The 15,761-nt window shown below is 40.5% G+C and overlaps 1 protein-coding gene across 1 annotated transcript in view; it reads right to left on the reverse strand.

Annotated features, from left to right (window-relative positions):
* Positions 1-14,003, reverse strand: part of PKD1L3 (polycystin 1 like 3, transient receptor potential channel interacting) — a 67,793-nt gene extending 53,790 nt beyond the window's left edge. The window contains 4 exon segments of the mRNA XM_054711089.1: positions 1,202-1,251; positions 6,639-6,755; positions 12,398-12,517; positions 13,709-14,003. Coding sequence (XP_054567064.1) covers positions 1,202-1,251; positions 6,639-6,755; positions 12,398-12,517; positions 13,709-14,003 — 582 coding nt within the window.
* Between the last annotated feature and the right edge of the window lie 1,758 nt (positions 14,004-15,761).

Genomic DNA, 15,761 nt, shown 5'->3' on the forward strand with positions numbered 1-15,761 from the left:
AGAGTGATTTTACTTTGAATGAGATGGGAAGACATTGGGGGGAGGGGGGGGAGAGGGGAGAGGAGGGCACTTTGAGGAGCAGTTGCTGGATCTGACTTCTGTTGTGAAGGCTCCTCTGACTGCTATGCTGAGAATTGACAGAAAGAGGCCCAGGACAGAAGCAGGGAGTTCCCTAGGAGAAAGATGCCAAGTTCAGACGGGAGCTGATGGTGGCTGAGCCTGGGGTGATAGTGGTGAAGATAATGGGGAGTGGTTAGGTTTGGGGCATATAAAAGACTCTACGCCCTAGCCGGTTTGGTTCAGTGGATAGAGCGTCGGCCCGAAGACTGAAGGGTGGGTCAAGGGCACATACTTCCTTTGCAGGCTTGCTTCCCAGTGGGGGAGAAGGGTGGGGGGAGAGGGGGCGTGCAGGAGGTAACCAATGAATGTGTCTCTCTCACATCGATGTTTCTCTCTCTCTCTGTCTCTTCCCCCTCCCTTCCACTCTCTCTGGAAATCAATGGAGAAAAAATATCCTCACAAAACAAAAAGGCCCTGAGAAGTCTTATAGTAAAAAAAAAACCAAAAAACCTTTGTTTTCTTTCCGTCTGGCAATATTTTAAGCAATATTGGCTGTTATTCTGCAGAACATCGCTTGAGAAATACCGACTTAAGGGATTTTTATTTCATCCCCCTTCCCTTTTATACTGATAACAACACCTTTTTCTTTCTTTCTTTTTTTTTTTTTTACAGTGGACTAAATAAATGTAAATCTATATTTAGACAGCTACTGAAAGGTTTCTATGTAGGACACAAAGGCAAGAAAGCTAAGAAATTGCTTGAAGGTGAAATTTTGTAGATTATGCAGAGTTTCTATCTTTCACTCAAATTTCTTTCTTTTTCCTTTTTAAAATTAAAAAGAATATTGCATTGTATATATTTTTGTAAGATGCCACAAGTTCTTTTTGGAATGAAGCAGGGAATAAAGAAACAACCAACAAAAGAAAATAATACGAGCATGGAAGCCAATAGATAGGCTTTAAAATCTTCTTTCATAAATAATCCATTAAACCTCTTTCCTGCACTTAAGTGCTTCCTGTCCTTATCAGAAAACTGTAATTCAGAGCACTCTGTGAGACAAAGCAGAGCTCTGGCAGGACCCACCAGGACTGATAAAGAGAACACGATCCCAAGACGTGTACTGTGAAGGTTACGTACTTACAGGATTAGCAAGGGCAGGTTGGTGACATTTGTTTGCAAGATGAGTGGCTCCTGTAGAAAAAAGAAAGAAGGTTAGGCCTGGCCCATGTGGCTCAACCTCTGAACCAGGAGGTCACGGTTCGATTCCTGATTCCTGGTCAGGGCACATGCCCAGGTTGTGGGCTCAATTCTCAGTAGGGGGTGTGCAGGAGGCAGCCAATCAATGATTCTCATTATTGATGTTTCTATCTGTCCCTCTCTCTTCCTCTCTGAAGTCAATAAAAATATATCCTATATAATAAAAGGCTAATATGCAAATAGACCGAACAGTGGAATGACCAGTTGCTATGATGCACACTGACCACCTGGGGGCAGATGCTCAATGCAGGAGCTGCCCCCTGGTGGTCCGTGCACTCCCACAGGGGGAGCGCCGTTCAACCAGAAGCTGGGCTCATGGCTGGTGAGTGCAGTGGCGGTGGCGGCAGTTGGACATCCCCCAAGGGCTCCTGGACTGTGAGAGGGCACAGGCCGGGCTGAGGGACCCGCCCCCCCCTGCAACAAGTGTATGAATTTCGTGCACTGGGCCTCTAGTATATCCTACCTAATAATAGACAAATATGCAAACTGACCGCACCTTTGCTACGCCCAAGCCACGCCCACCAGCCAAAACACGCCCACCAACCAATCAGGACGTGTATGCAAACTACCCCAACAAAGATGGCGGCTGATTTGCATATCAAGACAGTGTAGAAAGAAGCCAAGAGCTGCAGAAGGGAGCAAAGCTGCGGAGAAGCAAGCAAGCCGGGGGGAGGAGAAGGGAGGAGCAGAGGCGGGGCCGGGGGAAAAGGGAGAAAAGCAGGCGGGCTGGCGGAGAAGGCGGGGCAGGGAAGAAGGGAGGAGAGCAGGCAGGCTGGCGGAGAAGGTGGGGTGGGGGAGAAGGGAGGAGCAGAGGCGGGGCCGGGGGAGAAGGGAAAAGCAGAGGTGGGGCCAGGGGAGAAGGAAGAAGAGCAGGGGGGCTGGCGGAGAAGGCGGGGCGGGGGACAAAGGAGGAGAGCAGGCAGGGCGGGGTAGAGTGCAGCAGGAAACCCTATTGCAGGATTTTTCCTGCAACAGGAACGCTAGTATATATATAAAAGACAGTATGTTAAGTTCAAGTAAAAGCCTAGGATAGAAATATTTCTTAATATTTTATTTGTTATTCTTGGCGAAAAATGTAAATCACATAGGAGACCAGAGGATCATTTTCTGCTGTTGATGAAGCTGTACAGTTAGAATTCTGAAGCTGAAGCATGACAAATCACTACCATCTTATCCTGTTGCTTACTCTTCAAAGACCCTCAGTGTAAAAATAAATATTAAATAAAACCAACCATAAAGGTGCCAGTATATAAATATCACTGCAGAAATATCTGTCTCATACTTTTACAAAAATGTATTCTTAAGAGAAGTCATATATTTATATAAATACTAGAGGCCCAGTGCACGAATTCGTGCACAGGTGGGGTCTCTCAGCCTGGCCGGCAATCGGGGCCGATCAGGGCCCTCTTGCCCAGTTCTGATAGGGGCCTATCCAAGCCAGCAGGCCAGAGTGAGGGACCGCGGGAGGTTGGCTGTGGGAACACACTGACCACCAGGGGGCAGCTCCTGCATTGAGCAGCTTGTCACCAGGTGGTCCAGTGGTCTGGTCGTAATGGTCGATTAGGCTTTTATATATAGAGATATTTATTAATAAATCAGAGCATATTTCTGATAGACTTTTTACCAGATCACCATATTGCTTTCACTCTCTTTCCACACTTTCCAGTAAAAAAACCATGCTCTAAGGCAATATTAGTGGGTTAACAAGCCTATTTGCTATTAAGTTAGGTTGACTTCTTTCAAGGCATGAGCATCTAGAGCGTTAAAATATAGCTGGCTACAGGCAGCCTACTTGGCCTTCTTTACCTTTTTTTGTGATATTTCCTCAGTTGTACATAAGACTGACGTGTATATTTGGCAGCAGAATCACTGCGGCTATGACTGCTGGCCTCCCAGAGTTCTGAGATGTTCTTCTGATCAGATGCTATGCCTTTCCATCCGGGCAAACAGGATGGAGGGTGGGAGAAAGAAACTGGACTCAAAAGCCTTGAGCAAATGACTTAACCTCTTAATATCTTCATCTGGAGGATGGGTGTAAGAGTATCTGACAATGTGAAAATCAAAGCAATAGCGGTAGAGTGGAGAAAAATGTCACCTCAGATCAGGGCCATCAGCTTGCTGGGAACAGGGAACTCACCCTGCACGTCAACTGTGGATGTGGAAAGGGTTATGATCACTAGATAAGCAAACAGGCTGCCGACCTAAGGGTGACCCAGTTTCTTGGTCTCCTGACAAACGTGGTGTTTGGACAGATCCTGCCTTCAAAGATAAGGAAAAAATCAAAACCAAAAGAGAGCCTATGACTAGCATAGAACTTGGGAACTGAATCCAGGGGACTCAGAGGAAAGCATAACTCTGAAAATTATCAACAGCAAAAAAAGCTATTTAACCAAATCCTTAGAAAGCCATGTAACATCCTTAAGAGAAACAGAAAGTCTTAATGATAAATCAACTGAAGCTAAAATGCATGAGATAGATTAAAAGAGAAATAAATGAGCCCAGCCCAGCTGGTGTGGCTCAGTGGTTGAGCGTCAACCTATGAGCCTACAACCCAGGCATGTACCCTGACCAGAAATCGACAGGAGGTCACGTCGATTTCTGGTCAGGGTACATGCCTGGGTTGTAGGCTCGATCCCCAGTGTGGGGCTGCAGGAGGCAGCCGATCAATGATTCTCTCTCATCATTGATGTTCCTATCTCTCTCTCCCTGTCCTTTCCTCTCTGAAATCAATAAAAAAAAATTAAAAAAAGAGAATAGCAGAAAAGATATGGAAGATATACAGCTATGATCCAATGTTTTAACTTGTAAACTCTGCTAAAATGTGGCTTACTGGTGTTAAAGTAACCCAAGAGAGAGTCACTCATGCTAAGCCCCACTACAGCAAACCAAAACTTAAGTTTCTGTGTTTGGCTCTCCCAGAAGAGGGAGGCCTACGTCAACCAATCAGTGCTTGCCTGCTCAGCACAAATTACATAGTCTGACTTCAAGACTTCCCTTTGCTCCACATAAGGAAAGTAACCCTACTCACTTTGGTCTATAAAAATCTCTTGCCGTGTCCAGCTCTTCAGAGCTCTCTCTCTGTTAGATTGGCTGCTGCCCAATTCACAAATTACTGAATTAAAGCCTACTAGATCAGTGACTTGTCTGGGGAGAATTTTCTTTTAACATTGGGAAGGGACAAGAAAGACCCCTTTTGACTATTCATAAGTTCCCCAAATATTTCCACCAGTTGATTTTTCTTGAAAAAACAATTGTAGAAATGAGACAAAATGAAGAACTCAAGAAAAGTAAAGTTACAAAACCAGTGAAATAGAAATAATTGCAAACTAGTTTTTTTTTTGCTAACTAGTTTTGATAAAAGTTTAAAAAATGTATTGAGAAGTCGTATAATATAAAAATAACAATTTAGCCCTAGTCAGTTTGGCTCAGTAGATAGAGCGTTGGCCGGTGGACTAAAGGGACCCAGGTTCGATTCCGGTCAAGGGCATGTCCCTTGGTTGCAGGTTCCTTGGTTGGGTTGTGTGCAGGAGGCAACAAATCAATGTGTCTCTCTCACATCAATGTTTCTCTCTGTCTCTCCCCCTCCCTTCCATTCTCTCTAAAAATAAAAGGGAAAATATCCTTGGGCAAGGATTAACAACAACAACAACAAAAAACAAACACCCCCCCCCAAAAAAAACAATTTAATATAACAATAACCTGAATAAAACCCACAGAATGTACTAACAAGATCTAGGGAGTGAGGGTGGGGAGGAGAAAACTAATATAAACTATATTCCTTCAACCAGATAAGGGGATTTCAAAAGAGACTTTCATTCCTGGGCTTGACAATTAGAACAACATAGGTATAAGAATGTGTTTTTGTAAAGAACTTCTTAGAGGGAAACAATTAAAACCAAAATATTGAAGAAAAAAATTTCAACAAAAGACAGAAGAAAGTTGCAAGGGAGCATTAGAACCAGAAAGGATGTCTATTATTAAAATAAATTTAAATGTGATAAATTCTACTATAAAAATAGTCTCAGGGTTAGTAAAATAATTAGATGCCTTTATGTGAAATTTAATAGGAATATGCTTAAAGCAAAGCAACACAAAAATTAGTAAAGGACCATATCTATATAAATATAAGGAACCGCCCAAATAGGCAATCGCCTCTTTTCTCAATGAGATTGTTAAGTTATTTCTGGGCACACTTGACTGTATAAACTTGAAGGATGTAGGTGGAACACCAAATGTCTATTATTTCATTTTATAAAGGCATGTTTAAAATCATGTTATATAAATGTATATATGTTAATTTATAAAAATTGCTCTCATAAAACTCCTATTTCATGACCTAGGTTTATTCAGATTTTTCAAATGCATCTTCATCATCATTGCTTTAATTATAATCTGAAGAACTTTTGGAATTATTTAACAGTTTTCCAAAATACATCATCTTTACTTCCATCTAATGCTATCACTAAACACTTATGCCCAACTCACAAGTACCCATTTACAAAGCATTCAGAAAAGTTGATTTTTACATTGTCCTTTAGCTATATATTCATGTCTCTACCACAATAACACTTTCTATATTGCTTTTTTAAGGGATACTTAAAGGGCTTGTTGACAAGGACATCTGACACTTGAAGTTGTGAGGTCATACCCCTAAGAATCATCGCTAGATCCACTTTATATTAGTCTCTTTTTTCACCCATTCTATCAGGAGATCTCTATAATAACTCAACATTGATATTGATTGAGGTCATTTCAGGCTAATGCATCTTCCCCAAATAGTATTTGTTTTTCAAAATTAAAAAATAATGAGAGAGAGCACCGCAACTTGACTTTGCAAGGACTTCTAGAAGCCTCTCTTTAAAAAAATATATTTTTATTGATTTTAGAAAGGAAAGAAGAGGGAGAGATAGTAGCATCAATAATGAGATAGAATCACTGATTGGCTGCCTCCTGCACGCCCCCTACTGGGGATTGAGCCTGAAACCCAGGCATGTTCCCTGACCAGGAACTGAACCTGTGACCTCCTGGTTCATAGGTCGACACTCAACCACTGGGCAACACGGGCTGGGCTAGAAGCCTCTCTTTTTTGATGGAGCATTTGTAGAAAAAAACTGTCTTTCACTTGGGTATATGTAAAAAGAAGATGGGCAAAGGAATATCAAGAAAATAAGAATTCATAAATGAAAGCAAAGATTGCAATATTGAGATCAGACAAAATAGAGTGTCATGGGTATTTCCTGGGTACCTGTGATGATGACACATTTCAGCACGAATTGTCTTGTGCATCCTTTAAGGCAGTTATTGATTTCACTTCCCATTACCTGAGGCCATTTTGTTTCTTGGGATTGCGACTTCTCTTTTTGTCTTCTTGGGTCTCCGATGTGAATGAGAATTATTTCCATTTCTCTCGTAACTTGTATCTTGGTCTGAAAAGACATCTATTTGGAGTTAATTTATAGGATACAGCTCTAACTGTAAGTCTATAAAGTAAGTTTTACAAGCACATATGTGATAATGAAGAAAACACAAATTAAAGATGAGTATCCATTTTTTCAAAAAGAGCAATAACGTAGGACTTCTGGAGCAGCTCTTTGGCTCTGGAGCACAGACATCACCTTATATGATCCAACTCCTCAAAATTAGGCCCACTGACTGGTCAACACTGACAAGAGAGAATTAAGTTCATTTTAAGAAGTTACATTCTAAGCATACTATTCTCCTTTGTGGTCTTTAATTCCTATTGATAGAGATAAGAGAGTTGAGAAGGTGGGCAATAATATTCTTTTTTTCTTTTAAAAAAATATATTTTATTGATTTTTTACAGAGAGGAAGTGAGAGGGATAGAGAGTTAGAAACATCGATGAGAGAGAAACATCAATCAGCTGCCTCCTGCACACTCCCCACCGGGGATGTGCCCGCAACCAAGGGACCCTTCAGTCCGCAGGCCGACGCTCTATCCACTGAGCCAAACCTGTTTTGGCAATATTCTTTTTAAAAAAATATATTTTTATTGATTTCAGAGAGGAAGGGAGAGGGACAGATAGAAACGTCAGTGATGAGAGAGAATCATCGACTGGCTGCCTCCTGCACGCCCCCTATTGGGGACTGAGCCCACAACCTGGGCATGTGCCCCTGACTGGAACTGAACCTGGAACCCTTCAGTCCACAGGCCGTTGCTCTATCCACTGAGCCAGACCAGTTAGGGCGGCAATAATATTCTTGAACGTGCCTTGCGTGCATTTGGTGTTTCTCCTCATGCCGTTGATCATGGCTAGACAAAATCATACAACTTCACTGACTGTATCTCAGCTTAAATTCAGGGTCACGAACCCCAGGCAATGATACTGTATTCCCCTTGTCTAGTCCCACTTCCACTCTCCTAGATAACCCTTTCCCACTTTGTCCTCTACTCAAATCTCCAGCAGCTAGGAGTCTCCCTGATCCTCATTCTCAGGTCAAGTGATAACTTTGCTTTCTGCCTCAAGGGGAAAATGGAAACAATTAAGAGTCCTTTCCACAGACTCCTTCCACCAAACCTGCCCACCTGCAAGCATCCGTCCCCACAGATACCGCCTTCTCTCGTTTCTACCAGCTTCCCCTGCTCCTACAAAAAGAGAACCCCTCTAGTTGCACATTGTTAGGGTCAAGAGCATTGTCCTGGCATACCTTTCTCCCTGTCTTACAAAACCCACCAATTTTCATCCCCTCAGGAATTATGTATAGTTTCAGTTCATTCCTGCTCTTGAGCAAAATTCCCTTAAAACTCATACACCTACTTCCTCTGCTGCCCTTACTCCCATCTTAGCCCCTGACTACTAATTTGTTCTCCATTCCTATAATTTTGTCATTTCATTTCAAGAATATTAAATAAATGAAATCATATAGTATATAACCTTTTGGGATTGGCTTTTTTTCACTCAGCATAAGTCTCTGGTGATTAGTTCATGTTGTTGTATGCATTCTCTTTATTGCTGAATAGTATTTCATAGTATGGATCTACCCCAGTTGCTTAACCAACAACCTGTTGAAGGGCACCCAAGCTGTTTACAGTTTGGGGCTATTACAAATAAAACTGCTATAAGTGTTCATGTACTTGGTTGGCTCTAGAGGCTTGATCAGATTCAAGTTCTATTTTTTAAAAATAAAATTACTTAGGTGGTGTCAAGTAGTCCATCAGTAGTCACATAGTGTCTGTCTCTCTCTTTCTGATGTTAGCAGTCATTCATGATTACTTCCTAGATCCATTTTCCCCCCACTAGGAGTTGTGGGAACTTGTGTTTAATGTTTTATTACAAACTACTGAATTTATAAATATCAGAACATCACACACTGACTGCTGAAACAAGAGCAAAGTCAAAGCCGAGTGTCATTTAGAAGTAGCAAATATGCGATTCGAGGACAATGATCAACTGATGACTCTCCTAAAGCACGGAGTGTTTCAAAGGATGTGCAAGACTGTGACCTTATCCCAAATGGCAGAGTGCGACAGATATTTTCAGATGTCGCCAAGACAGAACTACGTTTATTAGTGGTTGTCATGTCACCCTCCGATAATTAGTTTGAGGTAATGTGGTTGTGCTATTATTTTACTTTACCAATGGCATGGAAGTACTTTAAAGTTTTCACAACCAGTCTGACTGTCTTGGTACACTCAGCTGAATATGAACTCTATTACAATACATACTGCTTTTAACACAAACCACCACTTCTCATTCTGACACTGAAAAGAAAAATCTCTTAGGAATGAATAATTTTATATGTGAGTTTAAGTGCCTTTTTAAAAAATATTTTTATTGATTTCAGAGAGAGGAAGGGAGAAGATATAGATAGAAACATCAATGATGAGAGAGAATCATTGATCGGCTGCCCCCTGCACCGCCCCCCCCCCCCCCCCCGCCGGGATCTAGCCCACAACCTGGGCATGTGCCCTTGACTGGAATTGAACCCGGGACCCCTTAGTCCGCAGGCCGACACTCTATCCATTGAGCCAAACCAGCCAGGGCTTAAGTGCCTTTTTTAATTTTTTTTAAAGAAAGATTCTGAGTTCAACTATTCAGTGTGCAAAAGTCAATCTGTAACCTCAGTAATACTGTACGATAATACAACGTATCAGACTTCTCTCTTGAATGTTAAGGAACAAATTTGCAAATACTTCTCTCACCCACATGTTATTTTGCAAGAGGCATTTCTTAAGTTCATAATAAAAAATGTATACACACTGTGACAACACTAGTTATTTCAAAATATCTCTATGCAATTACATGGTGCAAATACTTTAGTTTTAAAGGTAACTAGCAATATTGGATTTCCAAAGTGTTTTCACCTTTGACATGAATGGGAAGCTATCTAGAAGCAGAAAATAAACTTTGAACAAAAAATAGAAATTGCACAATAATATAATATTAATAGTAATAATGACAATATTATGCTAGGCACTGTTCTAATACTTCACTTGCATTATCTTAATTCTGATAACAGTCCTTTGGAGGAAACTGGGCTGCACAGCGGTTAAGTTGCTTGCCCAGGTGTCACAAGTGGAAAGTCAAAAAAACAAGATCTGAGCTCAGGACTCTGACCCATGATCGTGACTCTTGAGGCCACGCTCTTAGCTGCAGTAACATACTTCCTCTCATTGTGGGAATGTAGGCTCAGAATTTGCAGAACTGGCTTAGATGAATTGAATAGAATACTTTTTTTGTCTAAGATTATCTTCTGCACAGCATTCTACACTCCATAGCAGTAATCTCTTGCAAGTATATGAATGATATCAGAAAAGACATTTTCACTCCAAAACTAAGAGTAGCTGAGGATGTCTAAAAACTCAACTCTTGGAGAGTGAAAGATGGGTACCATATCATCATCATTTAGGCTAATTAGGAGTTGCTTTTCCAAGCCTGGAGATGATGAAAGACAGTTCACAACTGCAAGATGGCCATGCAGGGATGCAGTTTGTGACCAGCAGACTTGTACAGAGTTTAGGCTCACAACCGTGGTCTCAATAACACTAGCACATTATACTGCAAAACAGGACAGAAATCTCACAAAGAGCTGGAAAGGGTAAGAAGGAGAGATTTGAAGCTAGAGATTCATTACGTTAAAATACTGGGTCCTCTCAATACCCAGTGTTTGAGGAATACTGTAATGGATAAATATATCTTGTAACAAAGAAATATTGCAGTGTATTCTGTTTAATGAGGTACCTGTATGTGCTTTGTATTTTTATGAGAATGTATTTGTGATTTTAAAAAGTGACACAAGGAGGATGGAGGCGGGCTAGAAGGGGTCAGTGGGGAAAAGGGGGACCTATGCAATACTTTCTACAATAAAGACTTAACTTTAAAAAAGTGAAACAAAATTTTTACCTAGACAATCTGGGACATCATAAAGTTTCTGAGAGTTCACTGAGCTAAGAATAAATGCTTTATGTAACCACCACCATGAGAAATACTACTTGATTGCAAAAACAAAAACCATCCAAACCCCCCCCCCAAAAAAACACACTGTACACACACCTTAATTCTGATCTACTTCTGCGAAAACAAACCTCTAAGTGATGAAAATCTCCTCACCTCTCATCTTCTCATTTTCCTTCACCATATTCTCTTTTCCTCCTTTGCTTCCTATTCTACCCTCTAAAGTAAGGTGACCAGATTTTAACATTGGTAAAGCGGGACACCATTGACCGGGGGCGGGGGGGGGTTCTTGATTAAAAATTTGGTCTATATGAGCAACAAAAATTTTCATAGAATGCAAAAATAGTATTGTAATATATTTTTAAAAATTTCAACATAAGTACAATTTACAAATATAATAAATAAAAAATTATGTATAGTATTATTTTATTCTTTGGCATATTTCTCATTTGAGTGAATTTTTTTTAGTAGATTGCTGTCGTTGTTTAAAAGGTCATGAATTTGCCGTAACGTAAGTCATAAGTGTCACTTTCAAGGCCGGCGCTAGACTTTTTGCCGCCACTATAAAATATAAATAATACGAGTACTGTCTGCTAAATTCAAGAAAATTTATGTATTTATGAAATAAATTACTTACCTAAATTATCTGAATAGCTGATTTGTAATGACATCACTTGTTTAACTAGCTTACTAGCACGCAGAACGATGTGTATCGTCTGAGAGACAGTTACAAAATGTTTTCGTCGTTGCCAATCCCAAAAAGTGCCATTGTTCATTAAGTCCAAACAATGGTGGTCGAATTCTAACAACTGATCAACAATGCGAACTTTGATAAGCAGTTCTCGATAATCAGTTCTCAACAATTATTTGTTATTATTAAAGTTTAACATTATAAAATTAACAAAAATAATATAAAACTCATATCCTGGCTAAATAGCCACATGGCCGCTGAAAACCGTATATTCCCTTCCCGTTCTCCCGCCGTTCCCTAGCTTGTCGAGCATTCTTTCCAAAAATCGGGACTTTTTTAAAACGTTGCAGGACGCAGGACAAATTGTTAAATATCAGGACTGTCCCGCCAAAAGCGGGACATCTGGTCACCTTACTCTAAAGCCCAAATACTGAATGGATAAGGGGTTCACATGTGGAAAATGGGGCTTACCAATAGTACACTTTCTCTCACACTCTGCCCAAGTCCAGCCATGAAGGGAACATCAAGGCACAGCTCTTTTCTGCTACTGGAGTAGGATGGGTAAGGAAGTCCCTCCAAATGAACAGTTTCTCACTCTAGCCAATATCATGAAAATCAAGACCCTTATGTCCCTCCTGAGGTCTATCACCCAGGGACTTGCTAACTAATGCTCTCACAGACTCTCCTTATTTAGAATCAGGTTCTAAAGTTAGGAATTTGGCCCAGCTGGCGTGGCTCAATGGTTGAGTGGAGACCTATGAGCAAGGAGGTCATGGTTCGATTCCCAGTCAGGGCACATGCCCTGGTTGTGGGCTTGATCCCCAGTTGGAGGTGTGCAGGAAGCAACTGATCAGTGATTCTCTCTAATCACTGATGTTTCTATCTCTCTCTCCCTTCCTCTCTGAAATCAATAAAAGTACATTTTAAAAATAATAATCAAGTTAGGTCTTTGGCAGCAGGTAGCTTCATCACTTACCAGCCTGGCAAATGAAATAATGCCCCAGGGAGCACAAGTCTACTTTTGATGAGACCCTGTTGGACTTTCTGGACACGTAAGGGCAGCTGGCGTGCTTGGTGGCTTGGCGGGCTGTGACATCTGCAGAAGGAAGACCAGACCGAGATGAGCTTCATACTCAAAGGTCAAACATTTAAAAAAATAAATATAGCCTTGGCTGTTGTGACTTGGTTGCTGGTTCAATTCCCAGTCAGGACACTTACCTAGGTTATGAGTTCAATCCCCCGGGAGGCAACTGATCCATGTTTCTCTCTCACATTGATGTTTCTCTCTCTCTCTCTCTCTCTCTCTCTCTCTCTCTCTCTCTCTCTCTAAAATCAGTAAAAGCATATCATCTGGTGAAGATTAGAATATATATATATATATATATATATATACACATACACATACACACACACACACACACACACACACATATGTATATTCTATATATTTCATATATATATATGAAAACCAAGTTTTGCTACCTTTCAATAGATGAAAATTTAGGTTCCCTCACCACATATATTATAGATTATTTTTTCATATTATGTGTTCTTTGTCACAAAGCTAGGCATTAATTTATTTAGACTTTAATAAAGATACTTATGGCACAAAATGCCTTGGAGTTTTCTCCAAGACCACAAGATTATGGTACATAATTTTGAAAATATCTATCTAAGAAAGACAACAGGTGAACAATTTCTCTCCCAGTTTCTGCATGAGAAAACGTGGGAGCCAATAATGATGAAGAGATGTTTACCAGGAAAAAAGTGACCACAAAAGGTTTCCCCACTTCAGAATCTTGCACAGTATTTTCAGTGAAATATTAGGTAAGTTAACTTTTTTAAAAAATATATTTTATTGATTTTTTACAGAGAGGAAGAGAGAGGGATAGAGAGTTAGAAACATCGATGAGAGAGAAACATTGATCAGCTGCCTCTTGCACATTCCCTACTGGGTATGTGCCCACAACCAAGGTACATGCCCCTGACCGGAATCGAACCCGGGACCCTTGAGTCCGCAGGCCGACGCTCTATCCACTGAGCCAAACCGGTTTTGGCCGGTAAGTTAACTTTTGATAGGCTCTGAGAAAATTCCATCATCTTTGCTATACAGACAAATCAAAGGGTACAGCACAAAAGCAGAAATATTTCAGAGGAATGACGGTAATGAGTAAAATGATTGCTTTTTCTGTATACAAAAGCAAAAAGATTTAAATTTTTTCTTCCTCCTGTTCCTGAATAAAAGTAAGGAGGTTTCCTTCATAAACATCAAACCTCAGAGCCTTACTTGGGTTGTTGTTTTCTTGATTTTTCCCCAGCAGCATTAAATTTTGCCCAATCCACCACTTCTTTCCTTCTTCCAGAAAGTCCCAGATGAGAACTTGAACCTCCTGGTTCCAAGTGTAAGCAAGGTGTCCTCCCTGGGCATGGCAGTAATTTTCTGCTCCCTTAAAGCTGCAGGGGAACCTGTGAAGCTGAAAACAGTAACCTTTACCATGGTGCTCTGGGCTGTTCAGCTCGCTTCCCAGAATGAGGCTTGTTCTGATGTATAACCAAAGCCAGGCTCTTCTTTTCAATAACATTTTCTCTGTGAATTGTGAGCACAAAAAGTGTGGGGCCCAGACGCTGCCTGGCCTTTTATATTCTTGATGAGTTTGTCTTATTCATTACTATTATTCTTTTAGGAATTGGGAATAATTTATCAAGGAGAGAAAAGGTTTTGTTTTGTTTTAGGGACCAGGTGGAGTTCTTATAAGTTGAAAACAAACATAGATTAATAAAGCAATGGGCCATCTGTGTTTATACAACTGGATATGCCTTCAGCTTTAAAATAGATCTTTATTTGCTAAATCTAAGCTGTAAGGAAGTAGAGAATAATGAGTATCTAAGTCAGTGTTGTTAAAAATCGAGTAATGTATTATTTTGTTTTTAAAAAAAGAAAGCTATGAATTTAAATTGTTGTATTGTTTCTTAAATACATTCACTCTATCCTAAATCTCTTATCTAACTATACCCCAAATCTCTTATATAATCATAAAAGCCAAAGAATAAATATTTAATGAAGGAATGAATACAGATTAAATACAAATACAACTGAAAACCAGTGAAATTCAAATTTGCTGAACTAACTAGCCACTTGTTAAATACACATGGTTCTGGCCTACAACCACACAGGTTCTTTTGAATTGGTCACGTAGTAGGGAAGAATCAATTCTCTCACTGCTTTTCTTTAACTTGCTGAAAAGCCTTTGTTCACACATGCCATTTGATCTTCACCTGTAGCACATCTATCATTTATGTTCTTAACCAGTGCTGTTTCTTGGTGCCAAAATGGAAGATAAATACAAATACATGTGGGCACTGAAATTACTTGGCAGGTTTCAGGGTTCAGTTGTTTATCCTACCGATACAATTACTCTTTAAAACCAAAATGAACGTGGTACCAAAATTAAAAATTCTCTTAAGTGTAGACCCCAATACATCCCTGTTTAAAAAATACTACATTAACCACGTGGAAGATTAACATGGTATAGTTCCTACATTCAAGTCTACAGTCTAATTAGGGAAGGGAAGACATAATTGTATTTGATAAAAATATGATAAGTTTAGTTAATAAAGAAAGTGCTACTAGAGAGGTACAGCTTCAATCTATGAAGCCGAGGAAATTATTTCCGGCGCTTGAACACAGAAGGACGGTCACATTTAGACGGACGAAATGGGCCTCTTGGCAGAGGAGTCACGGTGAGTAAACGCATAGAAGCGAGAAAGTGGGAGGTATTTATAGAGAAATAATTCTGTGTGGGTCCGTGTGGGTGTACTTGGGAGAGAGCAGTGAGAACTGAAATGACGAGACTGAAATGATTCAAATGCTAGGAAGGGTTCTGAGCAGAGAAGTCCGCCAAGTCTGTGCCGCAGTGAACCGGTTTCGGGGCAGGATACTTCCAACTACAAAGTCAACATGGTCTTAATTTGTCCAACATCCTCATGAACATACGTACATATATACTAACATCCATACGTTTTAGGCATCTTTAAGTGAAACCTGAATTGATGGGATCCTCTTTGAAGTCTACACAGGTATTTTACCCAGCGGTGCAATTCGTTTCAACCCTTTTTTACAGCGCCTGACACATGCTTTATCCAGAGCACAAGCAAACCACTGGAAAGATCAAGAAACTGGTGACTGTGTCGCTGAGAACCGAAGAACCAACATATAAGTAGTTTTTTTCCAGGTTGCAGAACCACAGACGAACGCAGCTCAGCTGTCAACCTCAGGGCACTGACACCTCCTACACGCCCGGCGCGGACGCCGGAAGTCGGGCGGGCGAGCAGGCGGAAAA

This window comes from Eptesicus fuscus, chromosome 21 (assembly GCF_027574615.1).
Source record: "Eptesicus fuscus isolate TK198812 chromosome 21, DD_ASM_mEF_20220401, whole genome shotgun sequence".
NCBI lineage: Eukaryota > Metazoa > Chordata > Mammalia > Chiroptera > Vespertilionidae > Eptesicus > Eptesicus fuscus.